The following is a 27,928-nucleotide window of genomic DNA, read 5'->3' as shown; positions in this document are numbered from 1 at the left end:
CCAGTTTCAATCATTCCTTTGCAAATCTTGCATATGCATCACATATCGCATCCCGCATATCATACCATGTTTGCATCATGTTGATTGAGCATTGCACGTGGTTGATTGCGTTCCTTTTTCTTGTTGTTCTTGCTTGGGTAGAGCCGGGAGACGAGTTCGTGAACGAGGAGCCCATTGAGTTCGTTTGCGAGGATCAAGGCAACTCTGAGTACTCTGCAGGCAAGATGACCATACCCTCAAAATCATTTCTATCTTTGCTTGCTAGATGCTCGCTCTTTTGCTATGCCTATGCTACGATACCTATCACTTGCTTATCATGCCTCCCAAATTTTCATGTCAAATCTCTAACCCACCATGTCCTAGCAAACCGTTGTTTGGCTATGTTACCGCTTTGCTCAACCCCTCTTATAGCGTTGCTAGTTGCAGGTGAAGCTTGGAGATCGTTCCTTGTTGGAACATGTTTATTTCTTGGGATATCACTATATTATCATGTTTATCTTAGGGTCCCGATAACTGCCACACGTGATGCATCGGGTAGTTGTGCCACACGCCTCGTGTGGCATGGACAGCAACCAGCCCACACACCTACGTGTGGGCAAAACAACTAATGCACACACACATCTTTTTTTCCCTCCTGAACCCTCTCACACGCGTGCGTGTGGGCGAAGTTGATAACGCCCACACGCCCGTATGTCAGGCCTCGTACCCTTCTGGTCCCGCACGCGACGCGTGACGCCCACCGCGCGCCCGCAGTTGCCATGGTCCAGACCCTCGTCCATGTTCATTTATCTGCAGTTGCCATGTCGCTGAACTACGGTTGCCATGTCGGACAACTGCAGTTGCCATGGTTGCTCAACTACAGTTGCCATGTATGGTCTGATCTAATGTAGTTGCCATGATTTCATAACTTTAGGAGTTGCCACATACTAACACTAGGCAGTTAAGAGAGTTGCCATGTGCTCACAAGCATGCTAGGGCAGTTGCCATGTAAAAAGGAAGAGTTGCCATCTGCTTACGTGCACGTTAGGGCAGTTGCCATGTACGTGCACGTTGGGGCAGTTGCCATGTACCATGCAAAAACACATGGCAACTCGGTAAAAGACAGTTGCCATCTGCTTACGTGCACACTAGGCAGTTGCCGTGTACCCTGCAAAAACACATGGCAACTCGGGTAAAAAAAGAGAGTTGCCACCTGCTTATAAAGCACACTAGAGGCAGTTGCCATGTGCGCTGCAAAAACACATGGCAACTAGCAGCTTATGTGTGGGAGAGGAGACGGGCGTGTGGGCGAGATGGCAAATGCCCACACACCAGTCCTTGTGCGTGACTGAAAACTTGTGTGGGGGTGAACTGCTAAACGCCCACACACCGGCCCCTCCGTGTGGTAAAACGGATGTGTGGGAGAACTATGTCACACACCATACACACGCCTTGTTCTACATGGCACAGAAAATCAGCCAGATTGTGTCAAGATTCGTGCATATAGTACTGGACGGTGATGGATGCGTGTGGTCGAGATGGTCAACGCCCATACGTGTGGGCATTAACATTCCCGTTATCTTAATGCACCTATTTAGATACATTATAACTGAGCGCCTTTTGAGGCCTCTCAAGCTATGTGCCTTTTCCTTTGTTGGATCACATGATCTGGTCTTCCTTGACCGTCTGATTGGTAACTGGCCGAGGGAAGCTATCCCCGTAGAAAAATCCAAGCATTCTGGTTAATCGGGCCCGACAGCTGGATGAAGCCCATGTATAGTATGATCCAGTTTTTCCACTGTACGAGAGCCCATCGCCCCCACCCTTCCCAATGTGAGCGAGTGTAACCTAGGTCCGCCGCCGTCGAGAGAGAGAGAGAGGGCACCTTGCCGGCGGCACAACCATCTCCTCCTCGATCCTTGCAACTATCCTTGCCTCCACGCCGCTAGCTCCTCAGCTCCCTGTTTGGGTGCTCTGTGTAGGTCGAAGGGGAGAGGAAGACAAGAGGATGAAGGGACGGCGAATCGATCTGAAACAAGGCGGATGCGTTTCCATGTCAAAGGCGGTCCGAGAGCCAGGTCAGCTGTCGTGGACGAAGGAGTCGTCATGGCCAAGGCAACCGATGACGAGCCGTCGAGGCGTGGTGCCGGGATGCACGCTGCTATGCAGGGACGTCGTCGTGGGGACTATTCAAAAGATGAGCGGTTGGATGTGCAGTTTAGTGCTAGAACTATCAAAATACGTTTTTCTGGTCATACAACTTGCATTTTGGTGCACATACGGTCATTCCCTCCGTATCCGCCGCTGGTGTGGCAAGCCACATATGCATGGCGCCACTGTCAGTGAGCGGAAGCATACTGGAGCAACCCGTGCGTGGTAAACTTGCACGGACGCCCCTCAACTTGTTACTATGTGCGCAAAACATCCCCTACAAAGGCGGGAACAGGCCGAAGACGACTTGGTCGTGCGGCACATAGTCGGCGTCGTTGGCGTTTTGGGCGGCCTGCGCGGCGTCGAATGTCGCCTGCTCCTGCACGGCGATTCTGCGAGAGCTCGGACGTCGTGGGCTCGATGGACTTGGTCGCTGGTCTAGCCGCCGCGTGGTTCGTCTGTCTGTCACGCGTACGGGCATCGGAGCTGAGGAGAGAGATAACAGAGATTGCTATAGAAAAGAGGCGGGTGTAGATATATAGCTAGAATCGGCTCATTACCCAACTGGCTGTACGGTGTCTAGTAATATTGGCAAGTCCTGGGTTCGAATGCCCCCCAGGCCACTCTAGTAATATATTGGCAAGTCCGTACAAGTACTGAAATTTTGGCATAGGTTTCAACTGAATTTTGGACACTCTTTTTTTGGATGTCTGTACAAGTACTGAATTTTGCCACAACGTTTACTGAATTTTTGGACAGTATTTTGGCACAGTTCAGTACTGAAATTTTGGCATAGGTTTCAACTGAATTTTGCTACAGTTTTCAACTGAATTTTGGCACAACTTTATACAGAATTGAACCATGAAGATAAGACAAAAATCTGAAACTGTCATGAAGATTGTACACTCTAGTAATATATTGGCAAGTCCGTACAAGTACTGAAATTTTGGCATAGGTTTCAACTGAATTTTGGACACTCTTTTTTTGGATGTCTGTACAAGTACTGAATTTTGCCACAACGTTTACTGAATTTTTGGACAGTATTTTGGCACAGTTCAGTACTGAAATTTTGGCATAGGTTTCAACTGAATTTTGCTACAGTTTTCAACTGAATTTTGGCACAACTTTATACAGAATTGAACCATGAAGATAAGACAAAAATCTGAAACTGTCATGAAGATTGTACACACAAGTACTGAATTTTGCCACAACGTTTACTGAATTTTTGGACAGTATTTTGGCACAGTTCAGTACTGAATTTTTGGCATAGGTTTCAACTGAATTTTGCTACAGTTTTCAACTGAATTTTGGCAAGTCCGTACAAGTACTGAAATTTTGGCATAGGTTTCAACTGAATTTTGGACACTCTTTTCAACTGAATTTTGGCACAACTTTATACAGAATTGAACCATGAAGATAAGACAAAAATCTGAAACTGTCATGAAGATTGTACACTCTAGTAATATATTGGCAAGTCCGTACAAGTACTGAAATTTTGGCATAGGTTTCAACTGAATTTTGGACACTCTTTTTTTGGATGTCTGTACAAGTACTGAATTTTGCCACAACGTTTACTGAATTTTTGGACAGTATTTTGGCACAGTTCAGTACTGAAATTTTGGCATAGGTTTCAACTGAATTTTGCTACAGTTTTCAACTGAATTTTGGCACAACTTTATACAGAATTGAACCATGAAGATAAGACAAAAATCTGAAACTGTCATGAAGATTGTACACACAAGTACTGAATTTTGCCACAACGTTTACTGAATTTTTGGACAGTATTTTGGCACAGTTCAGTACTGAATTTTTGGCATAGGTTTCAACTGAATTTTGCTACAGTTTTCAACTGAATTTTGGCACAACTTTATACAGAATTGAACCATGAAGATAAGACAAAAATCTGAAACTGTCATGAAGATTGTACACACATGGACCATCAATATGTTGCTCGACAGAAATCTGAAACAGTCTGAAACTGACAGAACATCATCCATAATTAACAGGAATATATGTTGCTCGAAACTACAAGTTCACTTGTCTTGATAACATAAAAAGGCGATCAAAAGGAGCAGTGCTTAACCCCATCAAAAGGAGCAGTTCATTCATGAACTTGATCATTGATGAACTTGATCATTCATGCCTAACAAAAGTTCATTCATGAACTTGATCACACGGTCATGAAAACTACAACAAAAGGAAATCATGCAGGTCTTCGGGCCAGCCTTCACGAAACAGAGCATCTTGTGGTGCATTTTGGCTCACAATTACCTCCTCTTCAGCCTGCATGAAGAGAGGTGATTCTTGGTTGACAGCTCCATCAAAATCACCTGCATTGTTAAAATAATGGATATTCAGTAAACGGGGTACAACAAAAGTAATGAACAAAAAATTCTGTTAGCAACTAAATCAGTACAACAAAAGTACAGAAGGAATTGACATTCAGGTAACATATTCACGTAATTCTCCTTACAAGTACATCACACATACCTGAAATTCAGTTAACATATTCACCTAATTCTCCTTACAAGTACAGCACACATACCTGAAATTCAGTTAACATATTCACCTAATTCTCCTTACAAGTACAACACACATACTTGATATTCAGTTAACATATTCACCTAATTCTCCTTACAAGTACAACACACATACTTGAAATAGCAATTTAAGTGCCAGATTCAGAGTACACGCCTTCAGTGTGAAAAAAATTCAGTTTACTACATTTTTTTTCAGAAATTCAGAGTACAAACAACATTATTTGCATCTCGGAAACATCACACAATTTCAGCTACATAATCCAACCAAACAGGATCATATCATAAAACCATAGCGAAAACAACGAATTTATCATACTTTTACACACAAAAAACTGCGTCCTTTCATAACCCCTTCCTAAACCCTAGGTCGATTTGCAAACAGGGGAGTTTCACCTTGGAAATCTAATGGCTACAGGGGAGTTGAACCCTAGCGCGATCGAACATCTGCCAAGAACCCTAAGGGCGTAGACACCAACCTAACTTGGCACAACGGAAGACGACGGCACAAAGAAGACAGCGGCGAGCAGAGGAACAAAACAAGATGGCGGAGACCAGCGAGGGGGCAGGCGTACCATACGATGGCGCTACTTCGCCCGGACGTCGACGGCGCGGTTCACTCATCTCCTCTGACGACAGCCGCCGTGACGCGCCGACCCCTCAGCCTCTGCCTCTGTACGATCAGGAAACGAAGCGGTGGGAGTCAAACTGAAAGGCCAGCGATTTTGGGGTTGTTTTGCGCACATAGAAACAAGTTGAGGGGCGTCCGTGCAAGTTTACCACATGCGGGTTGCTTCAGTATGTTTTCGCTCACTGACAGTGGCCCCGTGCATACGTGCCAGCGGCGGATACGGAGGGAATGACCGTATGTGCACCAAAATGCAAGTTGTATGACCAGAAAAACGTATTTTGATAGTTCTAGCACTAAACTGCACATCCAACGCAAGTTGTATGACCACCAGTGATATTACCTCATGTTAAAACTACATTCAGACTTGCAGCAACAAGCAAATCTTCGGTCCATTTGATACAGCGCTAGATTCAGTTTATCAAATGCAGCAACGAGCAGTTTTAAAACTAACATAATTTCAGTGAGCATACATCACTGCTAGCTTAAACATCAGATTCAGGTTTCAGATTTCACATCCTGAACATGTGCTTGAACACCAGATTTCATAGTTCTGAACATACATTCAGATTCTCCTGAACTTTGCGATGAAGGACAAGTCAATGGCAGCCCCTTATTTACGATGAATTTGATTCTCCTGAACATCAAATTTTAGTCCTGAACTTTTCCAAGTCAATGGCAGCTGCTCTGAAGACCTGTCCTGAATATTAGAACAAAGTTTCAGGAATTTACTTTGTAGCTTATATCAAGCTTTTTCATGCCGATCATTTGTTCCAATAACAATACATGCAGCTAGCAAACATGCGGACATGCACGTGTACTGAACTGGGACATGCAGCTAGGGAGCACTGATGAAAAAAAGCTAGTGTATAGATTGATACTACTCCCTCCGTTCACTTCTATAAGACGTCCTAGACATTTAGGACAGCACTTAAAACAGTTTAATTTCAGCTGCCTAAAATGACTTACAAAAGTGAACAGATGGAGTAATAATCTTCACCAATTGAGATTAATGGTTATATAAAAATTAAGAGTGGCATGTACTAGTACTAAAAATGAAGGATATTTGGTTTGGTCCTTTCACTAAAACAAGCAGGTAGCATGGGGACTTTAGTATCTATTAACTTCAATTCTCTGGAGATGCCACTTACTCTTTGTTGCTAAGCAGGTCTTGACTAGACACAGTTTTCCTATCTCTGGGCTGCCACAAAAATGACCCTTTGCTGAAAAGAGAATACTAAAAATAAATCATTACACATACTGACATGCAGTACCAAAATGCTTCAGGTGGCATTATACATACTGTCCATGTGCATAAGAGTAAGAAAATGTCAGGTAGTGTTACTTGTTAGGGCCACAAGCATGTTTCTTGAGTATGAAAATGAGCTTACCCCTGGCAAGTCCAATATTAGCAGCGCATCATCATCATCTCCTGCACCCACCTGCTGTGACAAACCAGTGATGGCTTTTTCTTCATTGTAACAGTTGCTGTTTCAGAAAATCAGTGGAACAGTTGCTGTTTCAGGGATATTGTGTGAGCGGGTAAAGGGATTTGACAGTTTCCAAATATCAGGTACCTATATAGTACTCCCTCCGTCCCATAATGTAAGACGTTTTTTGACACTACACTAGTGTTAAAAAGCGTCTTACATTATGAGACGGAGGGAGTACCTTGTAGTAGAAGCACTTGACTAGGTTCAGAGTTCACAAATTTCTTACAACATGGAGCATTCCCTGGTGGCATTTGCTGCTTATAAACTACAGAGAATACTGAAAATAAATCATGCTAAGTATCAGACCTATAACCACCTCCTTTCTCGCCTGATCCTTGTCCTCCTCATCCTCCCACGCCGGATTCTTATTCTCTTCCTCCGTTGGCGTCTTGTGCTTGTCCACCGCAGCACCGGACATCTTGCTCGACTGGCAGCAACGAGCAAGGAGTAGTGGTGGCACCGGCGGAGACAGAAAGACGACGCATGTGGGGACAAGCGGGATGCCAGGACTGCGACGAGCGGGGAGCAGGGCATACTTGCGAATTGACTGCTCTAAAGCACTCATCTATATGGACACGGCGTTCTGTCCGGTGGCACACTCCCAAGATGTAAACTGAATTTACAAACAAGAACAAAATATGTAACTAACCATCGGTAGGAAACAGACCCAAACGAGTGCTGCAGCGGATAACTTTTCCTACTGATCTCAACCATACATCACATGAACTAGCAATTTCATCTTTTCTGTTCGGCAAATCACACACACCACTAACATCTCAGCGAGCATAGCACAAGAAAATCGCACCATTTGCTAAAAAAATAGTAACAGTTAGACAGGACAGGATTCAAGTTGTACCTTTTGGTCCATCCCGGCGCCTCTGGATTTACCCTGTGGGTGGACTGCGCAGACCTCGTCGGAGAGCCCGGCCGTCGACAGCGATTTTCACCCTGCGTCCTCCCAGGGCTAGCGCAACCAACGTGCTGCCTGCACCCGGAGCCAGCATTCGAATCCGCCGGCGTAGCAGGGGTGGCATCACGTCGCGGGAGCACCTTAAGAGCCACCGGATCTGGATGTTCCAGGCTGTCCGCGAACTCCGCTCGCACCGGAAACCTGCAACCCACGGCCATGGCGGGCAGCGAAGTCGGCGTCAGCCGACGGCTCTGTCATGGGGGCACATGCAAGGGTAGATCTCCAAAGCGGGCAGGGTTGACTTACTGGTCGACCGCATCCAGAAGGATTCAAGCCCAGCATCTTGCATCGCCGGCCGCCGGAGGAACCGCAGCCTCCCGCAGCCTTGGGGAAGGGCAGCCGTCCGTGCCGGCGGCAGGCTTCCAGAACGGCTCAGGTTCGCTCCGACGTAATTGTTCCACGGCTCAGCTCAAAAGGTAGACGGCCTGGTACACGGACATGGGCTCACCCATACGTTTTGGGCCCGCACGGCTGCACTGTTCGCTCCCGTATAAGCGGCGTATCCCTTTTTTCGCTGTCTCGGTGCAGACGCGACAGACCGGTTTTTGCGAATCCCCATACATGAGCCAACGCTAGCGATTTCGGGAGCAGCTGAGCTCGAGCACCGAATCGCTGCGTCCATTGGATATGCATTTGTGTGTCCTTGACTTCTGTTCGTCTAAGAGAAATAATTTATCCAAATTTCAGACATTACTTCTTGGCTACTTACTGCCGTTTGAGCAACAACTTTGCCTTTCTCTTCTAAAAATTGCTCTTAGCTTTTGATGCAATCGTTCTCATGTCATTGCATGGATATGCATTGTATCATTATTTTGCTTAATTGGTCTGTTTTTGTTTTGTTTCAGGTACCCAATTTCTATAGCCATAATTATGGCCTAATTTTTCTGCTGCATGTTGTTGTTTGGAATAAAAGATGTACGATGATTCATTAACGGCATGGATTAGGGTAATTGTTTATTTACTGATTTGTTTCTTTCTTTATATTGTTTATTATTCTTATTCTACAGAAATCATGCTCAAGGAGAGTACAAGTACAGTAGATATTATATTGACATAAATAGTTGTCTGTGATCATAAGCATTTGATTTACATGCAGAAATGTTTTTCGTCAATTATTGATTTTGTTTCATGCAAAATTTTTTTTTGTCAATTTATTGATCTCGTTTCAGCTACTGAATTTATATAGCCTTACACCACTAACGGAAAAACATTGGTTCAATTCCTGCCCAGTATATTCATCTTCTACATTCATGAGCCAAATCTATCCCAGCATTTGTTCCTGGCCATTCGATTTCATGTTCTAAGCATTCCTGGCTGTCTGATCTCGCTTTGAAACTGCTATTTTTTCGTGAGATGGGCCACATGTCTTAGGAGCAACTATTCTCATAACCCTTTTGGACTTCTGGTTAATTGGACCAGTATTGGGTTGTCTAGCCCATTTGTCGAACCAAAGGCAGCAAATGGCCCTCTCCTCCCCAGACCGTCGTTCGCCAAACCCCTTACTTCCTCTATCTCTCTCAGTACTAGAGAAAACCTAAAGACGATGACGGCGGAGGCAGTGAGTCGGCTGCTGCCTGATGCTGTACCACTCCAGGCGTTGGCATTGACGCGGGTGAGTGGTGTCGCTGGTGTCCTCCCTTTCCTATTATCGGTAACACTCCCTCATTCACATTTTGTGTTGTGCATGCAACTGATCATGCGACCATGGAGTGGAGTTCCGCACCCTAGGTGTCAGCGAATGCTCCGCAAGCAGCGGCCTGGTGTACCCGATGCAAGGCAACACCTCCGCCACCTGCACCTTGTCCGTGTTGGTCTGTTCTCCATCGTACCCTGCGTGCCCAAAAACCTCGCAAGTTCGCGTAGTTCACTCTCTGGTCATGATCCTACATCCGCTCTCCCATGCTCTTATCTCCCATTTTTTTCATTTTTTATGTGCAATATCTGGTGTTATTGTTGAATTTTTGGTATCACTAATTTCTTTGTACATATGCCCTCATCTCTCATTTGTTATGTGCAATATCTGATGTTATTGTTGAATTTTTTGTACCTACAGAATAACAATATGCAGGGAGTGGGCATCTAGAGGAATGAATTGAAAAGAATCCTTGCACTGATGCAATGATGTACTCTGTAAATTCAGGAAAGTGTCTCAAGACAGAAAGTTGAGTCTGAAACTGTATATTTTACGGGGCAGTCAAATTTGGACTTGATATTACAAGTGCAAAAATCACTCTTCACTTGCTAAATCAAATTTACTTAATTTTAAATTCCATATCAATTCTAAACTACATATACTATCAAACTTTGTTCAAGGATCCTTTACATTTTAGGAGATCACTTTGATGTGAAATGGGTTGTAAATACTAAATAGCATGTAAATAACATTATACAATCATTTACCTTCTTGAAGAGATGGCACGGTGTTTCTTTTTTGGTTCAATAGTTTTTTCATGTGTACCAACTGATTCTATATCTTCTACTCCTTCATATTTGCATGTATCCCTAATGTCGCTTCTTTTTCCTTGAGATGTGAGACTAGATATTTCTTGGCCACTACAATGATGTAATTTTCTGATCCATTTGCAAACGATGCAGTGCAGAGAGGGATCAAGAACAGAATATTGTTATGCTAATCTCCTAACACACTTCTTGCTGGTTTATGATTTTGTCGCATAAATTCATGTTTCTCAAGATACACAAAGTACACTTGATTCAGAATGGAATTAGCAGCCTTTTGCTTCTGCTAGGTAATTTCATTTAATGGCACTCAACAGCCAGGAACACCTAGGTCATGAGAGTGTTGGCAGACATTCAACTTTCTTAGTTGTTTCCATTTAGTTCCATCTAATTAGTTGTAAGTATTTCTAAATTCAGGTAAGACTGGAAAGCGTACCAAAACATACATATGTCTGCAGGTGGCTTTCTTATACTGCATGGATAAATACTTGCAACTTTTTTTGCGCAATATGATTTTCTCATCTGGCACCATTCTTTGTAAGCCTTTATTTTCTCCTTGACTTCTATTATATTTCAGATTTGGACTTCTGTAATTTTGCTCCCCCCTCTCAGATCATTACGTATTTTACCTTTTTGTAAGTTTCTACATAGTCTGTTCTGGTTGTAGTAGAACTTTCTCTGTATGCTAATATGATGTTTTTCACGTTCCATTTTTGCAGATTTAGTTCATGTTTTTGTAGGTGAAATAGCAATTGGATTCAGAGATAAAGGTTCAGCTTTCAATAACCAGGCCTTGACAAGGTACATGCTTAGATTGGAAAGATAAGTAAACTTGAATATTTTGTCTGATATACTCAAGCACATCCTTTGGTTTTATCATTACTACTTGGAGACGATCTTCCGTTTCCCACTTGGCCTTCAGTTAGTGAACATTCTAAAATTTAATTGCTCTATATGATATACATTTTTAGTGCTCCAGTGGCTCAACCTGTTAGAAACATATTGTAGTGCACTCATTTGTTGGGTTTAGCTATATAAGATATACCAGCTGTAGTAACATAATATCGTTGTGTATATTTTTGTCATTCGATTGGACAATCAAGATTATTGTTTTCAATTGGAGCAGCAATTCTGTTTATCAGTTCAAAACAAAACTGTTATGTTCTCGGTTGTATCATTCTTGGATATCACTAACGGAGGGGTCATTGGTGGAACAATCAAGTACCTGCTCCGTAAAGAAATTTAAGAGCATTTAGATCACTAAAGTAGTGATCCAAACGCTCTTATATTAGTTTATTCCTACTTGCTTGCTTGGCTACATTTTACCGTAGTAAACTTTCCATTGCTAACGAGATGATTTGGTGCAGGACCAACATTCTTACTGATTAAAATATAGTAACCCAAGAAGATCATCAAGTGTTTTTACTTCTTTTCCATGAGTTCTTCTCATTTTCTTTTGCTTCTCACACCTCTTATTGCCCAATGGCAGTTGTAAGAGAGAGGGAGCTATGTGCCGTTGTGGTAGGCAGGGTTTAACGATGAAACCCTACACATCCTGTTGTGGTTTCCGGCCGCTTCGCCTTTGTTATTCTCTCTCCAGAAGGCCCCCAAATCCGTAGTGTGCAAGCCCCTTTGAAGTCCCATCTGTTTAGGTATCCTATCCAAATTGATCTATCCGTGCATATACTTCATGCTTCCGCCCTTCAAGATAAACTACCCCTCTTGCACATCTGTGCATATATCCTTGAATATAATGTGATAATATATCACATGATTCAAATACTGCTCTTGCATATAATTGTATCATATACTGTCAAAATGGACGGGCGCAGCAACGCGCGCCTTCGATGATCTAGTATACTTGGTAAAGGGTGGAAGGCTCGGCCTTATGCCTAGTGTTTTGTTCCACTCTTGCCGCCTTAGTTTCCGTCATATCGGTGTTATGTTCCCGGATTTTGTGTTCCTTACATGGTTTGGTTATAATGGGAACCCCTTGACAGTTCGCCTTGAATAAAACTCTTCCAGCAATGCCCAACATCGGTTTTACCATTCACCACCTAGCCTTTTTCCCTTGGGTTTCGCGGACTCAAGGGTCATCTTTATTTTACCCCCCCGGGCCAGTGCTTCTCTAAGTGTTGGTTCAACTGAGCGATGTCCGGGGCTACCAGGGGCAACTCTGGGCTGGCCTACCCGACGTCTTGCTCATCCGGTGTGCCCTGAGAACGAGATATGTGTAGCTCCTATCGGGATTTGTCGGCACATCTGGGTGGTGTTGTTGGTTTAGTTTTACCATTGTCGAGGATGTCTTGTAACTGGGATGCTTAGTCTGATCGGATTGTCTTGGGAGAAGGAATATCCTTCGTTGACCGTGAGAGCTTGTGATGGGCTAAGTTGGAACTCCCCTGCAGGGATTTGAACTTTCGAAAGTCGTGCCCGCGGTTATGGGCAGATGGGAATTTGTTAATGTCCGGTTGTAGATAACCTGAAACTTAACTTAATTAAAATGCACCAACCGCGTGTGTAACCGTGATGGTTTCTTCTCGGCAGAGTACGGGAAGCGAACACGATGTTGGAGTAATGCTTGACGTAGGTTGTTCTAGGATCACTTCTTGATCATAGTTGTTCGTCCGTGCTTTGCCTTCTCTTCTCGCTCTCTTTTGCGAATATGTTAGCCACCATATATGCTAGTCGCTTGCTGCAACTCCACATCATACCTTGCCTTACCTATAAGCTTAAATAGTCTTGATCGCAAGGGTGTGAGATTGCTGAGTCCCCGTGACTCACAGATTCCTTTAAAAACCAGATGCAGGGACCGATGATACCGTTCCAGATGACATGACCGAGCTCAAGTGGGAGTTCGATGAAGACTCTCGCCGTTACTACGTGTCTTTTCCAGATGATCAGTAGTGATGCCCAGTTGGGGCGATCGGGGACTTTGTCACATATGGGGGTTGATCTTTATTTTGGTACCGAAGTCGGACCCTGAGTGTATTGGATGAGTGTAATGTTATTCATGTATTTGTGTGACGTGGCGAGTGTAAGCCAACTATGTATCATTTCCCCTTTATTTATATTACATGGGTTGTTTGCGAAGATTACCTCACTTGCGACATTGCTTTCAATGCGGTTATGCCTCTAAGTCGTGCTTCGGCACGTAGGAGATATAGCCGCATCGAGGGCGTTACAGCTTAGGCCCGATGGTACTGTTGAGAAGTACAAGGCTAGGCTTGTGGCCAAGGGTTATACCCAGAAAGAAGAAGAGGATTTCTTTGACACTTATTCACCTGTGGCCAGACTGACAACCATTCGAGTGTTACTCGCTTTGGCTGCCTCGCATGGTCTTCTCGTTCATCAGATGGACGTTAAGACGGCTTTCCTTAATGGAGAGCTAGACGAGAAAATTTACATGCAACAGCTGGATGGCTTTGTAGTAAATGGTCAGGAAGGAAAGGTGTGTAAGCTAGTGAAATCTTTGTATGGCCTGAAACAAGCGCATAAGCAATGGCATGAGAAGTTCAACACTACTCTGACATCTGCTGGCTTTGTTGTGAACGAAGCTGACAAATGTGTATACTATCGCTATGGTGGGGGCGAAGGAGTTATACTGTGTCGTATGTCGATGACATACTGATATTTGGGACCCACCTCAAGGTCATTGAGGAGGTTAAGTCTTTTCTATCTCACAACTTTGAGATGAAGGACCTGGGTGTGGCTGATGTTATCCTGAACATCAAGCTACTGAGAAATTCTGAGGGTGGAATTACACTTTTGCAATCCCACTATGTTGAGAAGATTTTGAGCCGTTTTGGATATTCGGACTGCAAACCTTCTGCAACACCATATGATCCTAGCGTGCGGATTCGAAAGTTTGAAGGCACGGCTGTAGATCAATTGAGATATTCTCAAATGGTTGGTTCACTAATGTACCTAGCATGTGCTACTTGTCCTGACATCTCATTTGCTGTGTGCAAATTGAGCCGGTTTGTTTCCAATCCGGGAGATGTGCACTGGCATGCTGTTGAGCGAGTGATGCGTTATTTGCAAGGTACTGCGAACTATGGAATTCACTATTCTGGGTACCCGACGGTACTTGAGGGGTATAGTGATTCGAATTGGATATCTGATGCTGATGAGATGAAAGCCACAAGTGGACATGTCTTCACACTTGGTGGTGGTGCTGTTTCCTGGAATTCTTGCAAGCAGACGATCTTAACCAGATCGACTATGGAAGCGGAACTCACAGCATTAGACACATCATGCGTCGAAGCAGAATGGCTTCGAGAGTTTTTGATGGATTTGCCGGTGGTTGATAAACCAATGTCGACTGTCCTTATGAACTCTGACAATCAAACAGTGATTGCCAAGGCTAAGAGTTCAAAGGACAACATGAATTTCACAAAGCACATAAGAAGAAGATTGAAATCTGTCAGAAAATCAAGAAACTCCGGAGTAATAGCGTTGGATTATATCCAGACGGCTAAGAATCTGGCAGACCCTTTTACGAAAGGGCTATCACGGATTGTGATAGAAAATGCATCGAGAGAGATGGGTATGAGACCCACGTAAGTTGCCATGGGGGCAACCCAATCTATGTGATCGGAGATCCCGTGAATTAGGACCTGGAAAAACAATCCAGCGGTCAACTGAGGAGAGTATCCTTAATTAACCACTCCGTTGGAGATGCACAATACTCTCAATTCTGTAAGGCAGGCTGACTTTTGTCTTAATGTGTTCCAAAGCTTGTGTAAGCAAGATGCTAACCTACAGAGCATTCTTTGGAGGAACACACCTATGTGAGCCCGATTGCTGGTCACAGTCTATGAGATTGTGTAATCTCTATTAAGCTCATGAGAAGGTACGGAGTATAGCTAATAAGCTCCACCCGTGGGGTTTAGCCTTCGACAGCCATGTATCAGCTGACAATAGGCGAAACTTCTGCACGCCAAACTAACAATTCAAGGCATAGTCCATTGTTTAGTTGTGAAGAAGTCTAATCCTGTTGCTCTAGGTGGAAGTTCAACTTAACAGTCTCCACTGAAAATTCTGGTATATCAAACATTGTTTGGAATAGTTGACAAACTTATGTGCCTCGAGATCTGGTGGGGGGTTGTTGGATTATGGATGGGCTTAGGCCCATATAAGACACTAATCCCTGGTTAATCTTGAGGCCCATGTATGAGATGGCAGGTGGTGGGAAGTTTAGTCCCACCTTGCTAGTTGAGGAGAGTTAAGACCCCTTTATAAGGGCTGCTCTACCACTTGCCATTGGGAGCTTGGGAAGAGGAGTGGTACACGCGCGTTCCTCCTCCTCCGCCGCCCGCCTCGCCACGCCTCGCCTCGTCACGACGCGCGCGCCCGCCGTGGGTTGCGGGAATGAGCCGAGCCGAAGCTTATTTTTGCCGCTCAGGAATGAATTAATTAATCAGGGATTAATTAACGAGTTGCTAAAATGTGGGCCACTGTCCAAGACGTTGGACGGTGGGCTGACTTGCGTTGCCGGGATTCGTCGACTCCCTTGCCGGGGGTGCGACCCTTGCTGTGACCTGCGTATTCGTCGACTCCCTTGTCGGGAGTGCGACCCTTGCCGGGAGTGGGCCAACTCGGTCGTGGGCCTCGTCAAGGCCCACGACTTTCTTCCTTACGGACTATATAAAAAGGCTCTGGCCAGTGAAGTAAACCAGTTCGGTTCACTCACTCCCTCTCGCGTGACCTAGCCATTATCTACTGTTCCTCACTCTGTGCTGCCTCCGGCGATCCCATCCCGACGACCGCGTGCACGGCTGGTCGGGAGAGCAGGTGCCTCCGGAACCCTGTCGTTCGAGATCCTGCCCGGGAGAACGGCAATAAGATTTTTGGGGAGCGTCTCGACGCGACTGCTCCCAATTCGTCCCCAACTCTGTTTGCCTCTGCTTCCACTACTTCCTCTGCATCGACACCATGGCCGACGCCGCCGCCTCTAAGAAGAAGGCCACAGACGACGCCGAGGCTGCTGTTGCAGCCGCCGCGTTGGCCTGGCCAACCGGAGGGTATGATCTGTTCATCCCTCGTTTACTCGTACTTATACTAGCCGTATATGTGCTGCTCATAGAAGGTTTGATTCTATGTTTTGTACATGCTAGTATGCTTAGGTATCGCTATGAGATGCATACCTTTTATGCCATGCTTACTGTTTACTCGTGGAATTTGAATGTTCTTTTTTTCTCAGACTATAAACTTGAATGTCATCATCAATGGCTTCTAAGTTCGTGTATCTTCAAAAATTCTACACAATAGGAATTGGCCATAACCTTTATTCAGAGCAATCACTCCGACGTCCAATAAATGACACCCACGTTTGACATTGAACACATATGATAAAAAAAACCCAATAATAACTAATGAAATATACTCTATCATAGAAGTGGTGGCACCCAACCATATAATACTATACAGTGTCTAGTTTATGAGAGGCACTCTAAATCATACACATAAGAACTTCTCTGATGCTTCTATGAAGATGGAAACATGAGTGCTCCATTGCTTGATAATAAAAATCCCATCATGCAAAAAAATATCAGGAATAACAAGAAAAAATTACAGTGGACAAATGCAAATACATCATGTACATACAAAAGAACAATGAAAGATCACAGTTAGGCACATACCGTCTAGTGTGTTGCGGATAACCAATAAATTACTAGCTGAGCACAACTGCACATCTCAGCAGTGTGCATATACAAGGCACAGCTATACAACCATCAACAGAAGACTATTGGAAGAAGGGGTGAATCACGAGAAGATATACATAAAGCCTGGTTTGAGTGCAAATATCTCAATCTTCAAGGAAGCAAACCGAAGAAGAGCTGCATAGCGTACCACTTCCCACTGTCAGAATGAAACAAACTTCACAAGTATAGTGATTCCATTAAGAAGGATCAATGGAAATCTCATGTATTGAGCTGCGTATATGAGGCCAATCATCTGTCCTTTGAAGGTGTTTGCTCCCTGCACGCCTCTAGCGTCAGCGAAGCTCCATCCTCTGGGAGAAAGGAAACGGTCTTCATTTAATATTGCCAAAGCGTTAGCAATAAGCAGGACACCCTCAAGAAATGACCACAGCCCCATGCCTGCAAAATAAGAAGGGATCACAGTCGGACATCAGTCACAAGGAAAGGAGCCCATAAGAGGGTCCTTTTTAACCCTCTGAATTTTCCTTTCCAAATTTTTATCGTAGATTGCAATTGTGTGTGGTTGAAAGATACTGTACCACGGGAGCAATGATAATTGACATGAATTTTTTGACTGGATGAATCATACTAGTATCATCTAAGATTATTTCTTACTGGGGCTAGGACGATTATGTAAGAACAGTACCAACTTGTCTTGAACCCATGATACATCCGACTGGCTGCAGTCACTGTCCCTCCATTAACTGAACCCATCTTGGGGTTGCAGCACATTAATTTGACACAAACAGGCCCATTCAGAAAAGGTTCAGTCGTTCCGGTTATGATTTCCCAGTAAGCGTCTTTTCCTAATAATGGTATAAATGCAAACACGAGAACCTGACAAGTATAACACGAATTATGAATTATGATGTTTCACCGTGACATATAAACGGACCAAGAAGAAAATTACACGGTGGAGAACTATGGTGATTCGGTTGGTCTCACAAAAACTGAAAAACAAACTGCAGACATGCATGGGGTACAGAACCCGGAGAAACTTATGGGTGGACACAGATCGATTGGGCTCTCTTTATTAACAAAAATACAAACCGAATCGGCGAATCGAACCATGGATTTGATGGTAAACCCTCTCACGAACCAAAAACAGGCGAGCGAGCTAGGGTTCCTTACCGACCAGAGAAGAAATTAAGCCGAGTCAGGACGGGTCTGCGATCCCAGTTCGCCCGGGCGGCAATGTTTGGGTCGTCGAGTTGACGATTTTGGATTCCGCCACTGCGAGAACGGCTCTGGTCTCCGTCCTCTTTTACGGAGCGGGGAACGGCTCCGGCCGGTTGCCGGAGGGGAGATAGAGACGGACGGTAGAAAAAAGCAGGGCTGGCTCCGGTTTCGTGTATGAGTTGGGCTGACATGGACCGACCGGGCGATGTGGCGGGAGACGAGCGATGCCCTCGCCTCAAGGACGCTCTAAATGGGTCGGCCCAACCTGACGTTCATATTTTTCTGTTTGTTTTTTAAAATCTTCGAATAGATTAAAAAATATTTTGCATCATTTAAAAAAGTGTTTCAAAGTGTATTTTAATTTTTTTAACACATATTCGATTTTTCTTCAAAAACATGTATTGAAAAAAATATTAATCGTCCTTCGAAAAAATGTTAGAAGTGCATAAGGAAATATTTTATATGTATGCCAAAAATGTACAATGTGTATGAAAAAATTAGACATCATATCGAAACATATATTTGAAAAATGTTTTTGATGTATATAAAAAATTAAGAATGTTTGCAAAAAATGCAGACGTGTGTTAGAAAAAAGACTGAAGGCAGAAACTAGAGAAAAAACAAAAAAAACTACTAATAGTGGAAAAACCGATAAAAACACACCGAAAAAAGCGCATGTGTCTGCAGCTACATAGTGGGCTGGCCAAGTAGCCCCCATGCTAGAGGCAACCTAGAGCTCTACTTCGCAGTAAACCATACATAGCTCTGACAGACACCACAAGTCGCCTTAGATCTTAGAAACAAAACAAAAACAAGCCACCTCATATCGCGAAGCGTTTTTAAAAGAAAAGGAGAGAATATTGGTATGTTTGGACTGGAGTCCTGTCCGACAAAAAATTGGTGTTGTCCAGAGCTATGGTGTGTGTGTGTATGGATAAGTTCAAAATATTTGGTCCGCCCCATAGCGATGAGTTGTTCCCATTCAATTAGAAGCCAAAGTATTGGTGAGGCGTTGGCGGCTGAATCATGCACAAGCTTTTTGGCTCGCCAATGCTTGAAAAGGCCTCCACATGCAAGAACCAATTGAGCCTTATGTATTGCCCCCTAAATTTGTCGTCATGCTTAGATTCCAGACTTCAATCTGGTCTAAAGTACATCTCAAAAATTGAAAACCCATTTAAAGCATAGTCTCATCCAAATTAACCGGTTTAAGGGTTTTCACTTACGTGTCCCTATGTCAACGAGATCATAAGTTTCTCTCTCTCCATCATGTGTTATGTTGACATGTTCTTATTCATTTGTAGATGTGAAGCTTCCCCTTTTGATAGCACAATGTGCAACTTGTTTTAGAGAAAAACTACAACACACAACTTTTCCCTCCACCATAGCTCACCGTCTTGTCATGGTTCCTCCCCCAACTTTAGCTCTTTGAACATGGCATTTGTACCCAAGAATTTTTTTTGGCGGACATTGCTCTGGCCTTTGAAGCCCTTGCTGCCCTACCTTCTAGCCGCGCATAGGTCGGGCCATGGAGGCCATAGTGCTAGCGACAAACTCGTAGGAGATGATCGACATCAATAGAGCCATGTGGCCATGTCTCTTGCTTGATTGAAGCTTGCTAGTGTTAGGGCTGGCCAATCCCATGTATGTGTGGTTGTTGCGATAGTTGCTCTTGAACCACATGTTGAAAGTGGAGCAATATCTCATCGGACGACACAAGCGGAGCACAGGATGCCCATGGGGACACCAAAAGCCATGTGAAGTGCACCGGTGCTGCCGCCTTATAATATAACAAGACTTGAATTTGCCACATGCGGCCACCATGCACATCACCCCATGCACAAAGTAGAGTTGTGGCAATGCTGGAAGTTGACATGGGCGGTCCTTTCCCCCTTGACCTTGTCGTTTCGTTGAAAGCATGTGTCCTTCAGACTCAAGGCAGTGCATAGTGTGTCATTACCCTCTCGAGGGGGTTGTTGTCCACTCAAGTCTTGCTACATCGTGTTAGTGTTTTTTTCAGGCGGGCTTGAATTGTGACACGAAGCTTCGTCGACATCGGTCCAAAGTGCACCATAACCTTTACGCAGGTCCTCACTGTCAAACTTAACTGGTCCAAAGTGCACCGTCATGGTCAGCGCTCCACGGGCTGGAGCGAGAGAACTCTCTGGCGACAGTCTAATGGGGGCTTGGTGATGAAGCCCGGTGCTTCCATCGAGGCGGTGCGAGTTCGCTTCTTGTCGGCTTCTTCTGTAGCTTATAATCGTGGCTCATGTGTGTTGCTTTAGACCAAACTGAAATTGGGGTGCAATTCGAATTACAGGGCAAGTTAAGGGGGTAATACAGAGTTATCTAGAAAAATAAAAGAGTGAAGTGCATCCTAAGTCCTCGAACTATTTCGAAGGTATCATGTAGGTCCTTAAACTATGAAAAGTGTCATTTACGTCCTCCAAAATTCTTGAAGTGTAATAAGTGGGTATATATGTGACACCTCAGAAATAGTTCAAGGACCTACATGACATCTTTGAAATAGTTTGAGGACCAGGATGACACTCATATTGCATTTTAAGGACCTGGATGACGATTTTCATGATTTGAGGACCTACATGACATCTCTAAAATAGTTGGAGGACCTATAATGCACTTCACTCAAAATAAAATGCTCTCCGAGCGCGAGCGTCACGCCGGCGCGGCTGCAGCCAGCTCGGTCAACGCGCGGCGGAAGGCGGCCGCCGGCAGAGGATGTTGGCGAGCACGGCGACAGCTCCAGATCCATCTCTTCCCCGTCCTTGCGTTATGTTCGCCTCGTTGACGATCGCGACCAGATCCCCTCCGCAATCCAGATTACCACATCGATTTGGGGATTTGGGGATAGAACCAGGTATTCAGATCGGCTGATCCCGTCGAAAGCTTATGGTTCAACTAGTCTGCCTCCTACATTTTGTATGCCTTTCTCTGTAATTTCTAAGACCCTCAAGGAGATAATATCTGCCCATATCATCTATATAAAGGAGCACACATTTGCGAACCTTTTTTTAAATTTTGATGGAGTTTACTAGCAGCTACAGTCAGGTGACATCCTATATAAAATTTACAAAAAATTTATTGCTCTGAACTACACTAAGAAGTATTTTGACAATTGTCAGTCTAGACTGGTAGCAGATTTCTACAGCCGAAAAACATAGCATGATACATCATTATTCTTACTAACCCACCCAGTGTTTAATGTCACTGCTACAACGAATTGGAAGCATCACGAGCATGAGGAGAGTGTATGACCTCGACCTAACGTGTTTTCACTTTAGCTGCTCCTGTATAATTGCTGGTATGATCCTTCAAGTACTTCGACATCTCTGTGCTCGTTCCATCTTTCCAGTAGAAAAAGTTTCCTCTCAACAATGCAATTCTTGGCCCCATGCCCTCAACTACATGTGTAGTCAGCCTAGGAAATAATCAAAATCAAAATGGCTGGTCTCTGTCAGTTAACTAGGATCCTCTCTATTCGGCCACCCCTGTCATGTGGAGGAAGTGTCATCTCCATCCGTGTTACACCTGCTGCCAAGCCGGCAGCAGCATCTCTGAAGACCGAACCATTTCCCTTTGAGACAAGCCTGCTTCACTTTACTCTCTGCACCTTTTTGCACAGGCATCCAGGGATAGGGTTTGAGTAGAAGTATTCCTCCTGCCTTGGACTCTCACCAGGTAATCTGTCATACGGACCTCCAAGTCTATCCTCATGATGCTTCCTCACTTCACTTTGGAATTCATCCCAGGGCATGGAACCGTCGTCGAGTTTGTCAATGAGCTCTACAAACTTCAGCCTACAAACAAGAAATAAGTTATGACCAAGAATTTTTAAGATCAAAATAAGTAAATTCTACCTGCAATTTCCAAGAACTTACCTGTCGGGGTTTATAGTTTTTCTGAAACCTTCGAATCTTCGGTGACCCTGAACTGCCCTGGCCATATTTCCGTCGTAGGTATACACAAAGACATCGCTCTGCAGGGCCACGATATAGTCCACAGCAGCTAGCCTGTTCTGGTACAACTCGAGCGGCTCTAGTTCATCTACTGTGGCTAGACTGTAGTGCGTGTAAATGTTTGGGTATTCTGCTTTCAGCGCATCCATGCTGTGTGCCCCGTAAATTTCACCAGCCACAATGTAAATTTTAGTGCTGGAAGGATATCCCATGGCTTTGAGGAACACAGCAGCTTCGCGAGGCGTCATGGGACACCCGCCCTGGAGCCGCTTCTCCCCGCTGTTGATCTCCTTCTCCTTCCAGTGTCTCACTTTGAGTCGCATATCAGTCAGCTCGTCTGCCTCATGAAGTGTCAGGTTGTGGTTGCAGCCAGTGAAAGCCAGCATGTCCTTCTCGTATCTGTGCAATTAATAGAAGAAGCAAATTAAAAATCAAGGATCAGTGATCTGCAGAAAAAAAAACCCGGCAGGAAAGAAGTGTTTTGATGTAGGAGTATTAATTATAATCACCTTAAGTGAAGTGCGATGTAATGGTCTGATCCCCTTTTCAGTCTCTCAACTAGGGTAGTACCAAGTTCTTCAATCTCTTTCCTGTACTGAAGCGCTTTGTAGTTTGCACGGCATCGAAGCCTTTGGAGAGAAGGAGCGAGGCCGTTGTTGACAATCCGTGAATCCGTATGGGTAAATCTCACTACTTTGTACTTCTTCAGTATCTTTGAGAAATCTCTGTAAAAGGAAGCCTGCAAAAACAGAGCGAGCGCTTAAACACACAATGAACTTTTGATGTTCCTGCAGTCTATATATGATCAGTAAGGACATATTGACTCTTACCCTGGACCAGGATGTGGGCGCTCTCGCGTAGGGCTTCACCCTCCTATAAGCTGGTGGTAGGGAATCTACAACCACAATGTCCTCCTTCAATGTTTCCTTGAAGTGATCCACGTCGAATATATCTTTGAAGTCACTGTATTCAAAACGACAAGCTGTCAGTTAACTTGGTGTGTCTGTTTTCCTGCAGGACACGAGCAGCAAAGACGACACAACAGACCTTGGATCAGTCCAGAACGACTGATGATCCAGAGTGGGGATTACCAGTGACGCATTCATGATCTTTGCCACTGCAACCATATCACTGATCTGTAAGAATTGTTCCAGGTTAGCTGAAAGGCACCGACAAATAGCGAGGGTTAGGGCAAGCATATACATACCCCCATCCTCATCTGGTTTAGCCCGCCGTTTGCGTCGACAATCAGATAGCCGACAGTCGCATTGTCAGTCCCTGCAACGCGCGCGCCAAACACGAGAATGTTAGCTGGAGCTGGAAGAAAAATGGAGTGAACGAATGGTAAAACAAGAAACTTACTGCGCTGATTCTTTGGGCGTGCGATGCACTGGCTGTAACCCCCGCTGTCTGGCTTCATCCATATCTCCGGTGTCTGCCCAGGTTTAAGAGGAAACTTCAGCATGGTCAAAGCGAGCACAGCACATGATCTGAGTGAATGCTTGGCTTTCCTGAAAGGACTTTCTTGGCCGCACATAGGCACAAGATTGTTGCCTGGAAAGTGTCTGCCGGCCCTGCCCTAAACCTATGCATCATGAAGCCCGTTGGCCCTACTCCTTGGTTTCTTTCTACCCGTGCAGCATATTTTTTTACACTTCTGGATACTTCAGTAATTTTATACGAGGGTTGGTAGGATCCTGGTAGTTCGCTATCATTGAACTTTCAGTTGTGTCAAGATGAAAATTTCAAAACCAGGACATTACTTGTAGACAACGGAGTCGAATGGAGGGCACCTCAGCAATTTCTTTGAATTTATTTTCTGAAAATAAAAGTCATTGCATGGAAAACTGACTCCCTGAATTAGTCAATTTCAAACTAAATCTATACCAGTGAGGCATCTAGAAATGCGGCCACGGAGGGGTCTCGTACCAAATCTTGGCATTGCGTCAGGAAAATTTAGTTGTTGCACGGAGAAGTGAAATTTTCCTATATACCACTCCCTCTAGTGATCTAAAACGTCTTATATTAGTTTACAGACGGAGTATTAAAATGATTTACTCGAAGATTACAAGGGAAAGCAACCTCGGCAGCATCGTGGGTAATCATCACTGCCCCTCATCGGCCAAGCAGCCACCAGAGGAAACAAAAGCGATGTATCTCACATGTCGAGACTATGGACAAAAAAATGCCGCCAAGAACAAGGAAAACATGCGCGCATTTAAAAGGAACCCACTTGCCACGCATCATCAAACGATTTAGAGAAGCGTCGCCTTGGACTCTCTCTGGAACTCACGTCAAGTTCTTCGGTTCAGGTGGCTCACGCTAGCTACAAGTGCAATCTAAAAAAAAATACTGGTCGTTATCACCAGTCTTTTCGCCCGTGTACCCTACCCAGTCGGCAACACGTCTCCTGCGTTTTCTTCTTATCAAGTTCGAGGGTTTACACCGGGAACTCTACGATCGACCAGGAAGCAAATTGGACCGTGCTGTCTGTTTACGTGTTTAGCTTGGTCGGATAATGAGACAAGGTGCTGCGTGCTTAAGGCTTTCTCGCCCAACTATCGCTTGCATGACGTCCTAACTCATCCATTTTCAGGTAAACTGTCTAGAGTTAGTTATTGCCCATTCTAGTGTGGAATATTCGGTCGGCCTCATGCATCCCCAGCATGGAGATCATCGACTTCAATTCTACTCGCCCAACTTCCAAAATATAAAACCAAGTTCATAATGGTTCAAAATATAAAACCAAGTTCATAATGGAGGAGTACGTAGTAATAATAATGGAATTATTCGCAAGAAAAGAGTGAAATTGGCGCTAATGGAGGTTAAGCAAGTGAAGTGCGTGCGCGCGCGTGGTGGTTATTCTTGCAAGCGCATGCATGAAAAACCGTTAACTAAAAGACGGTTGTAATAGATTAAGCAAGGGCTTGACCGAGAGATTAACGGAGAGATGCACGTAGTACGTACCGGAGGATCGGGCGGGCGGCGGGTGAGTGCCGTCAGGTTCTCCTCCGTCCACCCCATCACGTCGGCGTCGGCCACCTCCACCCTCTGCACGAGCCTGCCGCCCTCCTCGCCGTCGGCGCCGGCCGCGGCGCCGCCGCCGCCGCCGGCTCCTCCCCGGCCGCCTTGCGACTGGGAGCCCAGGAAGCCGACGACCGCGACGAGGCCGAGCAGGCAGAGCACGGCGGCCCTCATCCAGGCGTGCCCCGCGGCGCGCCTCCTCCGCGCCAACAGCGACGCCCTCCCGCCGCAGGCCGCGCCGGCGGCCAGCAAGGGGACGCCGTGGCCGTGGGCGCCCTCGCCGTCCTCGAGGGCGAGGAAGGGGTCGCCGCCCCCGCAGCAGCAGTCGTCTCCGCGCTCGATGTCGTTGAGGCGCCTGCGGTGCGGGCCGGGGCTGGTGGCGGAGGACGACGACGACGAGGAGGACGACGATGAGCAGCAGGCGGTGGTTGTGTTGTTGGCGGTGGAAGTGGTTGCCGCGGGTGTGGTGGACGACGTCGCGGCCGCGGCCATAGCCCTGCGAGCGAAACCCGGGGCGCCGCGGTTTTCTTCGGCGGGGCGCCTAAGAATAGGTCGGCCCCCCGCGGGAGAAAAGCCCGGGAAAGAAGACGGAGTCGATCGAGCCTGGCGGTGGCCTCCTTCTTGCTTGCCTGATGGTGGCAACCGCCGCGCGCTCTGTGTGTGTGTGAGAAGACTCGTCGTCGTCTGGATCGGTCGATCGATCGATGGGTCTCGTCGTCTCCGCGGGAAGCGTGGGTCGTTGGTAAGGGCGGGGCGGGGCGGGGTGGGGTGGGGTGGGGTGGCGCGCTTTTTGTATGCCGAGGTGTGGAAGGTGTAGACCGATACGTAGTGGCGGTGGGGAGCGTTCCATATACGGGTCGGCCTCGGCGTGCGTGCGTGGCAACTCGCACCCAGCTCCGATCGGATTCCATGATGTGACGGCCCAAGTGGTGGTGCCGTGGTGTCGTCCGATCGATCAGGGCCGAGGCATAGCGGATGAACGGTTCTGATCAAACGTATCAGAGTAGTAACTGACAAGATGTGTCCGACACGGTGAATTATTTGGTATTCTGATCGGACGACTCCTCGACCGGGCCTGGAACGTTTGTATCCGGTTATGCATATGATATCTGTATCCGATTATGTTCGTGTTTTGTGTGCAAAAATATTTGGGAGGTAGGGCAGGGGTTTGTGACGTGTCAATCAACGGGCGTATATATTGCCGTTCAGGTTACGGCAAGGATGATCGAAACGGAAATCGTTTTGTGAGTTTTGTCCGAACGAGCCAGGAGAATATAAATGCTGAACATGGGCCTGCCTGAAACATTTGCAACTGTATTTCGATTTGATGCGGCAATCAATTGGGAATCCAGCTGCGTACTGGACGCACGTGTATGAATGCTCCGTTTGATCAACCGCGGCCGCATTCCTTGATCGATCGACTGGCTTCTGGTTGGAGGAATGACACGGTAAGTACACGGGCACGTGCTGGAGTAATGCTACTGCTACTGCTGTACTGCGACTCCTTGCATCATTCTGTAAATCATCTCGCCGGTGTCCCCCCACTCTGCCTCGTAGTACAAGATGGTTCCCGCGTCCAAAAACCCGCCTGCATGCAAAACTGTGCCTCGCGTCGCCCTCCCCCTAGGGCGACTCGGGCGGCCAAAAACCTAGCCGCCGCCGCCGCCGCAAACTCCCTCCTCCCCTCCCTCCGCCGCCGCCAGAAGACGCCGCCGGGCTAAGCCCGAGGGGCGACGGCGGTGGCGGGGGATCTCCTTTCTCGCGCGTCTTCAGGGTGGGGCAGACCCCAAGGCGTGTGATGGCGCGACCGATCTGGGATCTGCGGCACGGCGGATGGCGGCAGGCGTTGGGAGGCCGGCCCGTTCTCAGACGGCGACGGTTTGGCGCGGCGGGCCAGGGCTGCTGGTGCTGCGGATGGCCCTTCGGGCGGCGGCGGCGGCTGCGGTTGGCGGCTGCCGGCTTGGCTTCGGTGGCGTGCATGCTGTCTTCAGATCGGCGACGGCGGCGTGGAGGGCCTGGTGGTCTCGTCGGCGACACCTCCGATCAGATCTGTTCTGACCGGTGCAGCCGCCGGTGGTGGTCATCTCTTCCGCCAGAGGTGGTCGGCTTGAGGCTGGGTGTTCGGATCTCGGGATCCGTCATCTGGCACCAGCTGCGAGTCGAGGAGACGTAGTTGCCGGTGAAAACCGAGCCGACGGCGGGCGATGGCGGCGTTCCACGTCGTTACCTTGATGAAGGCATCGTCATGTGACTTCCGTCGACCCACTCGTATTGCTCCGGGGGAAACCCTAGGATCTGGTGTTCCAGACCGGACGATGGCGGCACACTGCGGTGTCGTTTCTCTCTTGGGAGCGTCGTTTTATGAAGCAGCGCTGGAAGTCAGAGGCAGGAGGTGGAGCGGCTTCGTCTTGCACGGAGCTTCGGTGGAGATGCCAAGTCATGCCTGACTGACAAGTGCTACGCTTGGTCATGCCTGGTCGGCAGGTGCTACGCACGACAGATCCTCCAAGGGCTTCAAGCTGTGTCGGCTGATGGTACGTGGCAGCATGGTGCTGAGGTGTATCAGTGGCGACCGCGATGTGTACAGCTGTTTGCGCGCAGGGAGGTGTTGGGGAACGTAGTAATTTCAAAAATTTCCTACGCACATGCAAGATCATGGTGATGCATAACAACGAGAGGAGAGAGTGTTGTCCACGTACCCTCGTAGACCGAAAGCGGAAGCGTTGGCACAACGCGGTTGATGTAGTCATACGTCTTCACGATACTATCGATCAAGTACCGAACGCACGACACCTCCGAGTTCTGCACACGTTCAACTCGATGACA

The 27,928-nt window shown here is 46.3% G+C and overlaps 3 protein-coding genes across 30 annotated transcripts; all 3 read right to left on the bottom strand.

Annotated features, from left to right (window-relative positions):
* Nucleotides 1–4,109: 4,109 nt before the first annotated feature.
* On the bottom strand, nucleotides 4,110–8,229 carry LOC125532331 (uncharacterized). Of its 26 annotated transcripts, none has more exons than XR_015604719.1 (6): nucleotides 8,005–8,226; nucleotides 7,095–7,899; nucleotides 6,687–6,783; nucleotides 6,447–6,532; nucleotides 5,243–5,995; nucleotides 4,110–4,460 (listed from the first exon to the last, which is right to left on the bottom strand). XR_015604719.1 is itself a non-coding variant. In XM_087526139.1 (6 exons), exons 1-4 carry the CDS (start codon nucleotides 7,914–7,916, stop codon nucleotides 5,909–5,911), a joined length of 537 nt encoding a protein of 178 aa, XP_087382265.1. In that variant the 3' UTR covers nucleotides 4,110–4,460; nucleotides 5,243–5,340; nucleotides 5,448–5,908. The 26 variants fall into 26 exon arrangements, 3 of the variants coding, with proteins under 3 accessions (XP_087382265.1, XP_087382262.1, XP_087382266.1); XR_015604721.1 differs by having other exon boundaries at nucleotides 6,447–6,518; nucleotides 7,645–7,899; XR_015604707.1 differs by having other exon boundaries at nucleotides 6,447–6,518; nucleotides 8,005–8,225.
* An 8,537-nt stretch (nucleotides 8,230–16,766) lies between these two features.
* On the bottom strand, nucleotides 16,767–18,298 carry LOC147991780 (protein transport protein yos1-like). 2 transcript variants are annotated; one of them, XR_015613982.1, is made up of 2 exons: nucleotides 18,054–18,298; nucleotides 16,767–17,321 (listed from the first exon to the last, which is right to left on the bottom strand). XR_015613982.1 is itself a non-coding variant. In XM_087539215.1 (2 exons), the coding sequence occupies exons 1-2, from the start codon at nucleotides 17,585–17,587 to the stop codon at nucleotides 17,083–17,085; spliced, it is 258 nt and encodes an 85-aa protein (XP_087395341.1). In that variant the 5' UTR covers nucleotides 17,588–18,027; the 3' UTR covers nucleotides 16,767–17,082. The 2 variants fall into 2 exon arrangements, 1 of the variants encoding a protein (XP_087395341.1); XM_087539215.1 differs by lacking the exon at nucleotides 18,054–18,298 and adding an exon at nucleotides 17,569–18,027.
* A 2,698-nt stretch (nucleotides 18,299–20,996) lies between these two features.
* LOC147991779 (O-fucosyltransferase 19-like) lies at nucleotides 20,997–25,865 on the bottom strand. Of its 2 annotated transcripts, XM_087526132.1 has the most exons (8): nucleotides 25,046–25,865; nucleotides 23,441–23,513; nucleotides 23,286–23,356; nucleotides 23,126–23,214; nucleotides 22,909–23,041; nucleotides 22,588–22,817; nucleotides 22,001–22,477; nucleotides 20,997–21,919 (listed from the first exon to the last, which is right to left on the bottom strand). In XM_087526132.1, the coding sequence occupies exons 1-8, from the start codon at nucleotides 25,592–25,594 to the stop codon at nucleotides 21,715–21,717; spliced, it is 1,827 nt and encodes a 608-aa protein (XP_087382258.1). In that variant the 5' UTR covers nucleotides 25,595–25,865; the 3' UTR covers nucleotides 20,997–21,714. The 2 variants fall into 2 exon arrangements, with proteins under 2 accessions (XP_087382258.1, XP_087382254.1); XM_087526128.1 differs by having other exon boundaries at nucleotides 23,286–23,513.
* Between the last annotated feature and the right edge of the window lie 2,063 nt (nucleotides 25,866–27,928).

The sequence above is a fragment of the Triticum urartu genome, chromosome 1A (assembly GCF_056163025.1).
Source record: "Triticum urartu cultivar PI428250 chromosome 1A, HENAU_Tu73, whole genome shotgun sequence".
Taxonomy (NCBI): Eukaryota; Viridiplantae; Streptophyta; class Magnoliopsida; order Poales; family Poaceae; genus Triticum; species Triticum urartu.
Note: the sequence above shows the minus strand (reverse complement) of the source record. Positions and strands in the feature narration are given on the sequence as shown.

What these genes read in the sequence shown, in the direction of transcription:
- LOC125532331 (XM_087526136.1), bottom strand. Translation starts at nt 7,916, where the DNA reads ATGGCCGTGGGTTGCAGGTTTCCGGTGCGAGCGGAGTTCGCGGACAGC. An exon ending in TAATATTGGACTTGCCAGGG is followed by an intron (nt 6,533 to 6,686) that starts GTAAGCTCATTT and finishes ATTTATTTTTAG; the next exon opens with TATTCTCTTTTCAGCAAAGG. An exon ending in GACCTGCTTAGCAACAAAGA is followed by an intron (nt 5,991 to 6,446) that starts GTAAGTGGCATC and finishes TATTCAGGACAG; the next exon opens with GTCTTCAGAGCAGCTGCCAT.
- LOC147991779 (XM_087526128.1), bottom strand. Translation starts at nt 25,594, where the DNA reads ATGGCCGCGGCCGCGACGTCGTCCACCACACCCGCGGCAACCACTTCC. An exon ending in CGCCCACATCCTGGTCCAGG is followed by an intron (nt 22,818 to 22,908) that starts GTAAGAGTCAAT and finishes CTGTTTTTGCAG; the next exon opens with GCTTCCTTTTACAGAGATTT. An exon ending in AAAACTATAAACCCCGACAG is followed by an intron (nt 21,920 to 22,000) that starts GTAAGTTCTTGG and finishes TCTTGTTTGTAG; the next exon opens with GCTGAAGTTTGTAGAGCTCA.